Here is a 13,462-nt window from a genome sequence, read left to right on the forward strand (position 1 = left end):
AACAAACAATTGGTATAACATACAAACTTTAAATGTTATTTAAACTTATAATTCAACCAGTTATTAACCAGCATCAATATGTTCTTACCCGCCCAAGGTCTACTAGCTCATTGATAACATAAGACCAAGTTAGTCCTGCCAAGAAGTAATTATAAAGTTGACAATTGTCATGAGCTTACTATCAGGGAATTGTTTAGTAGATGCGAGAAGGTGAAATGTTCAACTAACAACTAAGCGTGAAAGCGATGCCAAAGATATTGTCGAGGAAATTATTGAACTTGATGAAAGTTTTTGAAAGCATTTTCCTCGAATAATCATCTTCCATTAGTAGAAATCAAGTCAAGGAATCTCTTTCATTTTTTAAATAAAGAGATAGCGATGCCTTATTATTATATCTAGTACTCCGTAGTGTTAGACTTGTTTTCTAAGGATTATTTTGTAAATGGAGTGCTAAATTTCCCCATAATTTTCAAGATAAGCTCTAATAAGCTCTAAGCATAAATATCATTAAAATTGACCCTAATCGGGGTTTAAAAAAAAATATCATTAAAATTGTATATTGTATTAAGAATTCTCTTTATCTCTTGGAGATGAGACACGAAATCGAGAACATTTCAAATTATCTCAAGATCATCAAAATGATATTAATAAAATCACATCAAATAAAGTCATAGCACAAGAACTTATTTGAGTACAACACGGAGTACGTTTTTTTTATTAGTAAAAACAAATAAAGATCATAGAATGAAGAAATAATGAATACTCCTAACAAAGATCATAAAGTGTGTGAAATAGCAAATACACATAAGAGTAATTTTTTTTTTTCAATATTCTAATTAATAATAATACTATTAAAAGGGATATTTTTAGGGTTTTAGAGATTTATAGATCTTGAAACTTCTAAAAATAGTATTAGAAAATCTTGTTGTTGCATTATTTTGTTGAGCGAAAATACGCGGAAAATAGGCAATGAGCATTGAGCATTGAGCATTGAGCATCGAATCGTTGCACACTCACATGGCAAGTAAGGCTTTTACTTGGACGATTCGCATCATAAATGGAATCATTGGTCGATACCTACGAATTAGGTGTCAGTGATCACCCACTGCTTTTCTTCTTCTAATTTGCAGTCGGCAGTTTTGCATTATTTTATGTTTTTATTTTTTATTTTTTTTTTTTATTTTTTTTTTTTTTTTGCATTATTTTATGTTTTTTAGCATTATTTTATACTTCAACTTTTTTTTTTCCCTTCCAAATTACAACCTGTAAAATAAAAGCTAAACAAGCATATAGGATATGGATATCCATTCAATTACATTGTTTTTGTATTTATACTCGTATAATTTATTACTACTTTTGGTTTAAGTAATACGAAGTATTCTAGTATCAATTACTAAATTGGTAATACCGAGTAACATTTTAAATTTATAGATGACTCATTCTATAATTCTATAGGAGTCTTTTGATATGTATGTAGGAGCTAATTATTCGCATAAAAAACCGAATAAACTGTCACTAGAACTCATTGATTAGCTAGCATTGAGTTTAATATATAGTAGAAGCAAATTGTTCACAAACTATAATAAAATATAAAATGAGTTAGCTACTTAGCTCAATAGAGCTCATTTATATATTCGTAAATAAACAATTCCAAATCTTACCACTATATTTCAAGAGTATATTTGTTGTATGTACTACTCCGTATTAAATTTGTGTCTATATGACACTTTTTGCTGAAGTCTTTGGGTGTCTTTGGTAAAAAGCTTTTTAAAGAGCTTTTAGCTTATTTTGTCCAATTAAATGTTTGACCAATTAAAAAAGCTAATTTGGGTGTTTGGTATATAGCTTATTAAAAGAACTTTTTGGGCTCAAAAAGCTCTTTTAGAAAAAACTCGTTATAAGAGCTTTTTAAAATTAGCTTATTGTACAATTAGTTTTTTGTTTTTTAAATACACTAAAACAGCTAACAATTAACAGTTATTTACCAAACATTTTTATACAATCAGCTAATCATAACCAGCTAGTCAATCCAGCTACTATAACCAACTAGTTAAACCAGCTATTATAACCAGCTAATACAATCAGCTACCAGCTAATTATCAAACAAGACCTTTATAAATTTGCAACTTTCATACTTTGAATTAAAATAAGCCCACATTCCCAGCCTCCTTGCCACGTATAGTACAATATTCCTTCGCTATTTACCTCTTGTTATTTGATACAGAGTGGTGTCTCTAAGACTCTAAATATTATTACTATTTTGGCTTTTAGAATGAAACTATACCGTTAAAATTAGAACAACATTTAAAAACTATAAAAGTATAGAGGAAATATAGTTTAAACAATAGCTGTTAGAGTGATCATTGTCCAACCTAAAACCATCTCAATACCATTCCGTTGGAAATCAAGTCAGCTAATAATCTAAAACGAGTGAGTTCCAATTCCAATAATTATGGCTAAATACTTGCATGCTTTTTTGGTAGACCCAACTAATTAAACATAATGACCTACAATTATTCGAATTTATTAATTGAAACAAATCGATCCGCTATCTATTTTTTCGTTAACTTTTTGCTTTAAATGCAATCAACCAACCAATGAATTATTAGTGTCGCTTTTAATATTAATTTAATCAATATTTACCCAAACAAATCACAATTGAAGTCATAAACGGCTTTGGAGTCTTTAATTTTTAAAAAACAACAATGTAAAGCACATTGCATGCAAATATGTGACGTTTTCTTGAGAAATAGATACGTGGAGTAGGTACTTTCCAATATTTGCTCCCATATATTTACACATTTATCTTAAAGAGAAACTTAAATTTACCCTTTTACATGTTGTTCTAATCTTCTACATGTACTCTACTAGTCTACTCTGATCAACCATATAACTTTTGCATAGAATATGTTGGGGCGGGTATCTCACCCGTAAAATCAATTAGTCACAAATAAATGGTTAGGTTGTCCGCCAGATACACCTAATATAGTCCTAAGATTGCTAACTCTTTATAATTATGATGAAAATTTTATAATAAACGTTTGAAAATTATAAATATAACTATTTTATATTAATCAATAATTATATATACTCCATAAGAATGATAATAACCTATCTTGAATAGTACTCGTTGGATTGTAATACTTTTCAATTTCCCCACAGTTAAACGTGCTTGGCTGGGTCTAGCCGAGTAGGCTATGTGTCACGAAAACTTGTGTTAATATATACTCCTATGTGAGAACGATTATTGGTCCTGGACATACATTTTAATTTGTGACCAATATCCTTCACCGTACCCTAGTTAAGCATAGGGTGTTACGAGGACAATATATCTTTTAAAAACGGAGAAAATACAAAACATGGAGTAATAATTAATTAAATAATGTGATATATACCTTTGAGGAGTCTGAATCATTGATGACGATGAACTTTATAGTTTATCTTAAAGAAACGCTTTCATCTCAATAAACGAAGCTGGCAGGAAATATCCAGTAGCAGAAAGCACATGAAAATAAAAAAAAAAAAATCTCCTGATTTATTTTATGAATTTACTCTTGGAAAATGTATAAAGTTAGGAATTCATAACAAAAACACGCGCAAATCAGTGTAATTAGTGTGTTTTGTCATGATTTTCTAAATTTAAACAATTTTCAAGAGTAAATTAAATGCTTATATGTAGCCCTTAGGGCTATGTATATCATTTTCTTTATTTTATTTCCAACATCATACAACCAGTCTTAAATTTTCTTGTTAATTACAAAAATAAAGTCTTGAAATTACTTGACTACATCCCTAGAAAATGACTTCATTCATTGTTTGGGTCTTGAGTTTAATTTTCCAACTTGCAGTTTACTATGTTAACGTTGAATGCGTAACTTTCATATATAATTTGTTCTTATCATCCCATCGATTGTCAGCAAAGTACGAATTATAAGATATGGTACATAAACTTTCCTAACTAAAATAGCTAATCAAAACTAAGTAAAATAGATGAACAGCTCAAAGAATTTAGGATAGTTAATTTTGAACTTAATTAATGTATATTCGTTCGAGAGTGTGCGTGTATGATCTACTTTGCAGTAGGATTATGCCCTTTATACTGTATATAATGTATTGCCATTACGTGTTACAATTATAATACAAATTTTTCTTTATTTTATGTTATACTTCCTCTGTTTTTTTTAGTTAGCACCTTTTTATTATCACGCTTGCCAAGTGGTTATTAATAAAATATACATTGAAACGATTTAAATAAAATCTCATATGAATATATTTTATCGTATCTATGAACCACAAAAGCGAGTCAAAGCGTGTTGTGTGAATAGTGTAAAAGTCAAACGTTGTCAATTAAAAAAAATGGAGGAAGTATAAGTGTAACTGTGTAAGGGTCTGTTCACTTTAGTTTAACTTCAGTTTAGTTCCGATCCACTCAATTCAGCTACTAATTACCTTCTCTCATAAAATATTCATTTCAATTTAGTTCAGTTCAACTCATTTTAATAAATGTAAACAGACCCTATATCTAACAATCACTAACTACGAGGTCATGGACATATTCGACTATTTATATAATTTAACATGTGTGTTTATTCTCGAGACCACAATTGATACACAATATTAACGCAACAATTAGGTAACGACAAATCTTGACGAGTATCATATGTACTCCGTAACACAATACGGTATATCCGTATATGTTGATTTACATGTACGTATATACTTCGTATTGTATATGGGGATACATGGGCGAAGTCGCGAAGATAAGGCTTAATGAAGAAAAAGAAAAATACTCCCTGCTATGATAGCAACAGACACGTGATTATAAGGCCACCAGATAATGGTGGTCCTTCGGAAACAAATTTCACATTTTCATCGAGAAATTAATAAAGCAAATAAATATTTATATAATTATACTCGTACTATACTCCAACTAGTTGACATAGTTGTTTCGTTTCAATATATTTGCATGCATTCCATTGCCATGTACGAAGTACGGTGTACTAACTACTTACTACGGAGTAAGCTAATCAAATACGAAAATTTGATGATCAACAAACATTTTTACTGTCTTAGACATCGATAATTCAGAACGTTCAAATTTTTATTTCTTTGTCAAACAACAAATATTAATTAGAATAAAATTTAGTTAACCAGAACAAAATGTACATAGGAATTTGAGTATGATAGTAACGGGTTTTAATTTTCCCTAGCAAGCCATTGGCGGGTGTTGTGAGTACAAGTTGTACTAGTGATTGATTAATTCGAGTAGCGAAAGATAGGCATGACAAAACACTTCATCATGCCAAGGTTGCAGTGAACGCCATTGTGTTCTCCACAAGCAAAGTAATGAGGCTGCCACTCGGTGAGCTTGAACTCGAACCCCTTGCCGCCTCCTTGGATGGTAGCAGCCACTCGCTTGGCTTGGCTCAAGTCGCACGTACTTTAAGTAGCTGGTGTCTCATTTACTGGTGCACAATATTTGAATACTGCTGCAAATAACATTTAGACTATTAGTAGTGTATGTTTGTATAAGCAAAAGACAGCATGCTTAAAACGATAGCTCTTTAAATACGACCCATTTTTGAGAGCCCAATCAGAGTAATTGAAGCCAAAATTCCAATTGTTAGAGCCTCCTACAATGATCCTGTTAGGTCCACTAGTGCGATTTATGCTAGACAAGGGACAACCACTGCGGCTAAAATTGTAACCAGCAGGAGCAGGCCACCCACCCTGTCCCTGAGGAGAACCCGCACCATCACCGTGACTCCTGCCCCAATCCCTGCCCCAACGTTGTGTCGTTGTCGGCTCTGGCTCCTTGTTGCTCATCCATGTTCCCAACAAAGAAACACCCAGCAGTACTGTAAAGGCTAGGATACATGCTGATGACCTGATGGTAGCCATGTAACATATACCACCACTATTATAAGACGGATGTTGAATGAATGGATGGTTCAATGATCAATCCATTGACTGCAAGAGGGTTTATATAGGGCGACGGACAGAAGCAAAAGATCGAATGCTATGTTTCTCCAAAAAGGCGCAGAAATTTGTTTGTCAACAGAAGGCAGCTCTTCACACTTTGCAAATGGAAAAGTGTTGCATATTTCCAGTATTGATCAAACCAAAAAAGAGATACATTACCAGTATATAGTTTAGTGTATTGGTAAAAACAGGAAATCAAGTTAATGAGAAGTTTGCTGCTTAGTTCTCAGCAGTAAACAGTAATTTCCCAATCACTCAGGAAGAAACTTGAGCTTCATTTTACAAATGAAACCAAGACAAGTTTAAGAAGATTGAATATAACTTGCCAAATTTGATGACAAATTAAGTTGTAATGCATTTGGACTGAGTCTAATTGGTGTACCCTAATGACACCTGATATTACATGAGCCGAGTTTAACCCAAACTTAAAATCGAACCAACCTAACTTGATTTGAAAATTAATGGCTAATATTGATTGATTTTGTTATCATAAGCCAATCGTCAAATATAGACTTGAATATGACCCAACTCGAAGCAAATGATACATAATCTAGAACAAATTGGCCTGAGCCAGCATATGACCTGCAATGGATCTACCCCTGCTGGGCTGGGATATTGACCAAAAAACATGCAAAATTTGGCTTCGTAACAATGCACTCCTACTATACTAACCCCTATTTAGTGAGTAATATACACTACAAGGTACTAAACTTTGCTATTTGTATCAATTAAGGTACTGAACTTACAAATGTATCAATTAGAGTACTATGACCATCTGAGCAGGTTACCTTTCCGTTTGCTACCTGTTGCTTCAGGTTACTTCGAATTTAAGAGTTTAATAAAAAAAAAAAAAAAAATCTGTCAGAGAAAGCCACGAGAATGCAAAAAGCCATCATGAGCTTCCTTTGGCGCGCGAACTCAAAAGGCAGATGCCTTTCCACCACTCATTTCTTCCTATATAAACACTTCCATGACCATAGTCTCACAACCACAATGAAAATCCCCCATTGTTTTTCCTTGCTTTTTCTGTCAAAAACGACTCCTAAATGGGACTAAATCTGACCTTAACAACGAGAGAAAAACTAAAAATATTTAATTAAGAGGTAAACGAAGCTAGATCATTCTAATTACCCGAAAATGGGTATTAATACTCTGTATTAAGCTAGGAAAAATGAATAAAAGATGGAGATAAAATTAATCAAGTAAGAAATTAAGGTGGAAATTTAAAAAGTTTTAAAAGATAAAGAAAAAGAATAATAAAAATTAAAATAAACGGAAAACAAATTATAAATACCCAAATCCCACAAAACCATCAAACCACCCTGATTCCCTTCTTTTTATTTCGTTGCTCGACCAATTTCATCACCGCCATATTTCGCGATCACCACCTTCGTCATAGGCCATCATCACCATCCATCAACAATCAAAATCAGTCATCAAAGGTTTATCTTCAATCATAACCGTTTGATCTCATTAATTATCATGTGTGAAGCTCATTAAATGGTTGAAATAGATGATGAAAAAATACCCAGAATTGTAAGGAGGAGCAGAAGAAAGAAAAAGAGAAATTAAAGGTGCAGAAGAAAGAGAAAAACAAAGTTTAGTACCTTCATTTAATTTTGTCAAAATTTTAAGTTTTTTTTTTTTATTTTTATTGGTAAACCGGTTGCTGCAGGTTCCAAAGTTCAGTACCTTGCCTGATACAATTGCAAGTTCAGTACCTTGCTTGATACATTTTGCAAAGTTCAATACCTTGTAGTGTATATAACTCCATATTTAGTCTATAGACAGGAGCTAAAGCCTAACATATCAGCATACTTTTTAAAAAGTCTAAAACAGAATTTCAGTAAATGACATATTTTAATGTGGGCAACAGTGGCTTGATAAAAGAGCTGAAATTGCATGAATTACTTGTTTTAATTTGCTTGTAAACAATATTTAATAACTATGGTACAAATTAGATACAACTTGCTGCAACCAGTTCAACATAATCCAATAATCAATACAACATACTAAACAAATGTTCGAAAAAACATAAATAAAATTACAACAAATCAACTTAAATGATACAAGAAACTGAAACCATTCTAAAAAGAACAAAACTAACATTACAACAAATCAACTTAGAGCCGTAATCGGCATATTTTAGAACAAAGACATGCTTACAAGTTCCAAGGAATTTACCTGCCATTTCATTCCTCTACTTCTTCATGTTCAGCAGCCTCTGCCATTTCTTCATCGCTTACTACATCATCACCCTCCAAAATAAATCTTTCGAGTTCATCCATTTCCTCATAATCATGGATATAAAATCCATCCGCATGATCCCATTGACCAGTTCCTAACTCCTCACCACGACCAGCAACATGCAAGTAAGGTCTACTCCTAGCTAATGCATCCACCATGTCCCTGTTCACACTTCCAGTCACCCCCAACCATTTTAATCTCGGAAAGTATGGCTTCTTCAGCCAGCGGAATGAGAGTGCAGATATACGCCCACAGTTATAAAGATCCAGCAAACGTAGGCAGTTGCCATGCCATCTTTCATCATCAACCTGCATTGAGGCCAATGCCATGACCGAAGTGTCACCAATGAGAGGACATTGTCTCATACGGAGTTCACAAATTGAAACACGGCTTTTAGCCAAGAGTAGAACTCCATTGTCACTAAGATTAGGCAGATTTGACAAGTCCAGTTCTTGCAACACGGGCTTTGAAGTGCTACTGAATAGGGCCGTGATGCATTTATCTGTAAGTCTCTTGCAGCCTCTAACAGAAAGAGAAACTAGTGAGCTAGCTGCCATTTCCTTCAGATGTGAGATTCCAAAATCACTTATATCAGATCCATCAAGAAGTAATGACTTTAATTTAGGAAGACGGCTGATTGCTACCAGAGTTTCATCCCCAAGGCTTCTGCAATCTCTCAGGTCAAGCACAGTCAGATCCAAATTTGATGCCACATGTGTAATTGCAAGATTGGTCAGCAGATTACACCATCTCAAGCCAACATGTGTTAACGAAAGAGGGGTAGCTGAGATGTCCAGAAAAACCAGATCGGTGAGTTGGGTCCCATGCGATATTTTTATCTTGTAAAGGTTAGTGCATGAATGTAAAATAGCTCTGAAACCTGTATCTGTAACACGGCAAAAGCCACCGAGAGAAATACTTTCCATACTTGCACAACTGTCAGCCATTAAGAGGATACCTAGATCATTGACTCGACGAAAATAAGTTACGAGGAACTCTTGGCTACGTACCAATGAAAGATGTTTCAACTTTCCATGTCGGTTTATTTGCTGGAGACCGTTGTTGGTGAGGTCAAAGGTCACCCTTGGTTCAATTATAGGTGCATCTCGAAGATCCAAATGAGTCAATGAAGTGAGATTCTGGGATATTGTGTTGATCATAGTATCAGTGATATAATCTACAGAAAGGCACAACTTCTGAAGATTCGGTAGTACAGGTGGCTGCTCTTGCTGCAGAAACTGACTAGGCCCAGGAGTTGGGCTGAGCAATTCTGTCACCATGACTGACGAGATATAACCGATTTCTAGAGAAGTTAGTTTATCAGAAGCCAAAGTCCATGCCCGGGCAAAATTATGCCGAAGAAATGTTGAGACATCAAACATCAGATTGAGAGTCTGCAAAATAGAGAGCACAAATCAGATAGGATTAACAAAGTTGATGGTCCATTATGAATGTTTTAGCACTGCTCAATATAGACAATTGACATGTATAATCCAGTTCATTACAAATTCTACTATTCTTCTTTCAATTTTCAGACAAAGGTCCTCCAGAATATCTCACAAATAAATGGAAACTTCATCCCAATATGGGCCAAGTCATTACAACTCATATAGTCCAAAAACAAGAATAAGAGCCTTCACTGTTTCTATAGCTACATAACTACATAAGCCAATGATCGTTATATCTTATATGTGGATAAAGTTTGGTCACATATACGTGGTATTTGACAGGTTAGAATGGGAACCAGTACATATCCTTTTCTTCAAGAACACCTTACACGAAAAAAACTTCACCTTGAACACTTTCATAAGTAGAGCAAAAAAGAACGGAAGGCGTACATAATAGCTTCTACAAAAACCATATTGCTCTCCAAAAGGAACAAACAGTTCAATATTCAAGAGGATAAAGCTTGAAAATTTTGGCTGTCAAAACTGATACTAAGCAGACTGCACCTGCTTTCACTCAATCTCAGTTTGCCCATCTCAACCAATAAACAAGAAGTGAGTTGATCAAGGTCTAGATGTTAACCCACACACCAACTAGGCAATATGACACAGGCAATTAACAAGTCACCAACTAGGATTCAAAAGTATTATGCTCATTCTATCTAACCTTCATCATACACATAAGTCATAGTGGTAATTCAATCTGACAAACTATAGACCCTCAAGCCCAATCATCCAAACCCATGCATCTCTACACAAGTAAACTTACTGCTCCATAATATATTATCTCCATCCCTAACAAGTAAGCGGGTGGGTGCAAAGTCCAACTTTACAGAATAGGATAGAGGAGAAAGTAACCAAAACGGTATAGCTTCAACCACCGAACTCCAACAAATTAAGTCAACACAGGTTGGAAAGATGTATCTTAGATACAATATTCTTCCTTTGTAGTCTAGTAACACTAGGGAGGCACGGAAGCACAGTAATGAGGAATAAAAAGAAGAAAGAACGGAGGAAGACATCATTTATACCAACACAAAAGAGTTCAGGTAAAAAACCTCACAATACTTGAAGAACCAAAACCACCCAGCATGTATCCCGCCATTAACATGGTACTAATACACTAGGGTAGGATGGTCAATATGTAGTTGCATAAAATTACACCAATAAGATTATCACAACCAGAAAAGGAGTGTCTCTTCATACAAGTCAGCCAAAATGTGTGAAACAGAGAAAAACTATGATCGGTGCATAACTCTTTAGCACATTTAAGTTTTCACCAGAACTTATTTTGTTTTGTCATTTAGAAAAATAAAGAGCAGCAAATACTTCTATGATGAAGAGCATCATAAAATTGAAGTAATCATTCCCTGTGATAATATTAATGATCTCCCTGTAAGCAATCTTATTAGGTCATTAGAAATTTACTTTAGCTGTGGAATCTTACTTCCAGTTCATTGCAACCTCTGAGTAACTCCTCCAGATCAGAAATATGGATTGCACGACCTCTTTTGTCGCCCACACACCCAAGGTAGAGAGACCTGAAGGGGAAAAGGCAAGATAGAAGAGATGACAACATCACCTAATACAGCAATCAAACAGAGAGTATACCACATTCAACAACAGAACATAAACAAAAACACATCACAATGATACAAGTACACACAAAATTCCATAACATCTAGTAGCAAGTCAGGCAACAAAAAAAATATCACAAGAGTTGGCATTATATGAGCACTGATTGCTCATGATACAGTTATAAAATAGAGAACAAAAGAATAAAAATCGTACCTAATATCACGACATTTAGCACCAATCTCAGAGAGCAATCTACCACTAAAATCCCCACAATTGTGAAGAAAAAGCTCATGTAAAGAGGGCCGGATGAGTTGAGTAATCGCAGAGTCATCAAGCCGGCAACAGTCAACTTTCAGGCTTGTGAGATAAGGGTTTGGGGGTAATAAGGGAGCCAACAGATCCATTGATGGTGCAACATCCTGAAACCCAATAGTTCTGTTAAAACCAACAAACAAAATCCATCCAAATAAACAATATTCTTATGAACAAATATTCAACAGTTTCCTCCACTATATTGCTCACTTTCTTAAATAATATTTCACCAACAAAATGAATCAACAAATCCCATATAAATAGGCTCCTCTTTATGCTTATAAAATATAGTATCACTGTTAAACTCATATAGTTGGTACCCAAGACCCAGGATCGAATCAAGTTCATTATAAGCTTAAAAATATATGTAAAAATGACATTAATGGCACAGATTTCTCACAAGAAGCTTACTTTTAGTTCATCAGAAACATAAAATTAGACAACTTCCAATAAAATACAGCCAAAATGCAGATTAATTAGCCCTAAAACAAAGCAAATCTCATCAAATCTAACCAAGAACAAAACTTTTTCTAATATTTAGCACAGAATTGAATCAAATTCCACAAATTAACAGAAATAAATCATAATTACAATAAAACAAAAGGCATTAAGAAGGAGAGAGATTACAAGGAGATGAACAGTAGGAAGGAAAGTCATAATATGAGAAGCGCAGGAATTGAAAGTGCGACAAGTAGAAGCGACGGAACAGATTGACGCCATGTCTAACTTGGAAATAATCGTCGCAAGCAAAGCTGACGGAAGTTGATCCAACCCCATTCTCTCTCCTCCTTCATCCCCTTCTCCTTCTTCCCTATTCTCCATTTCTCTCTCTGTTTCTGCTTCTTAATTTTTTGGGGGAGATCTAAAATTGGTGGAAATTGAAGATTTTTATTGCAATTTCAAGACAAGAATCATTTCATTAATGGGGAATTGTTAATTTGCAAATTGCAGGGAGAAGGAAACAAGAAATTATAAAGATTTTTTTGTTTTGTTTGTGCTTTATTTTTAGTTTCTAGGAAAATTATGCGGTTAAGTAAGGGTTACATATAAGGGATTAAAGATGAAAATATAACATTAATTACTCTTTTTTATCATGTACGCTTATTCTTAGATTTAAAGGCTACAAAAAAAAAAAAAAAAAAAAAACCGGGTATGTTCACATTTACTGAACTGAACTGATTGGAGCTGAATTGAACTGAAATGAATATTTTATGAGAGAGGAAAATTAAGAGCTGAACTAAACTGAACTGATTGGAGCTGAACTGAACTGAACTGATTAGAGCTGAACTGAACTGAACTGAACTGAAATTAAGTAAATGTGAAAAAGCTCTACATATAATATTACTCTTATTTTTAAAATTATTACTCCGTAATAATAAAGAGTATTATAAATATCATACTAGTATACGCAGTCTTAAAAACAAAATTGTTATTGTTTGTGTAGTTTAGTTGGTTAAAGTCTTGAGAGATGATGTTTAAGATTTGAGATCAAATTCGATTTATTAGAATTAATTATACTTTTATTTATTTTTTTGTTTGAATGAAGGACAATATACGAAGTAAAAGGGAGCAAGGCAATATGTTCACTTTCATTATGATGTACTCATTCACATGGGTTAAATACTCCGTAGTTAAGCTGATGTATGTATGAATCTCCTGTATGAAATGGTTAATTGCAGCAAAATTTGTGTTATTGGATCAAGAAACAGTCCACATGCATTTTCTAAAGAAACTTCCCTCAACTTCATTAGTTTGTTTTGTCGGTTGATTACTTGATTAACGTTAATCTTATTAACTAATCTCACAAGTCCTACTTCACATTTAATTACGCAGACCTCTTTCTTTAGTGATAAATGAGGATTATATCATTTTACAAGTAATGTGATTATGTGATGTGA

At 33.8% G+C, this 13,462-nt stretch overlaps 1 protein-coding gene across 3 annotated transcripts; it reads right to left on the reverse strand.

Annotated features, from left to right (window-relative positions):
* Nucleotides 1-5,431: 5,431 nt before the first annotated feature.
* On the reverse strand, nt 5,432-12,367 carry LOC145559118 (F-box/LRR-repeat protein 10-like). 3 transcript variants are annotated; one of them, XM_081620540.1, is made up of 5 exons: nt 12,192-12,367; nt 11,466-11,671; nt 11,122-11,215; nt 8,167-9,623; nt 5,432-5,486 (listed from the first exon to the last, which is right to left on the reverse strand). In XM_081620540.1, exons 1-4 carry the CDS (start codon nt 12,339-12,341, stop codon nt 8,175-8,177), a joined length of 1,899 nt encoding a protein of 632 aa, XP_081476666.1. In that variant the 5' UTR covers nt 12,342-12,367; the 3' UTR covers nt 5,432-5,486; nt 8,167-8,174. The 3 variants fall into 3 exon arrangements, with proteins under 3 accessions (XP_081476666.1, XP_081476664.1, XP_081476663.1); XM_081620538.1 differs by having other exon boundaries at nt 5,438-5,489; XM_081620537.1 differs by lacking the exon at nt 5,432-5,486 and having other exon boundaries at nt 8,004-9,623.
* Between the last annotated feature and the right edge of the window lie 1,095 nt (nt 12,368-13,462).

Source organism: Chenopodium album, chromosome 9, assembly GCF_948465745.1.
Source record: "Chenopodium album chromosome 9, dcCheAlbu1.1, whole genome shotgun sequence".
Taxonomy (NCBI): Eukaryota; Viridiplantae; Streptophyta; class Magnoliopsida; order Caryophyllales; family Amaranthaceae; genus Chenopodium; species Chenopodium album.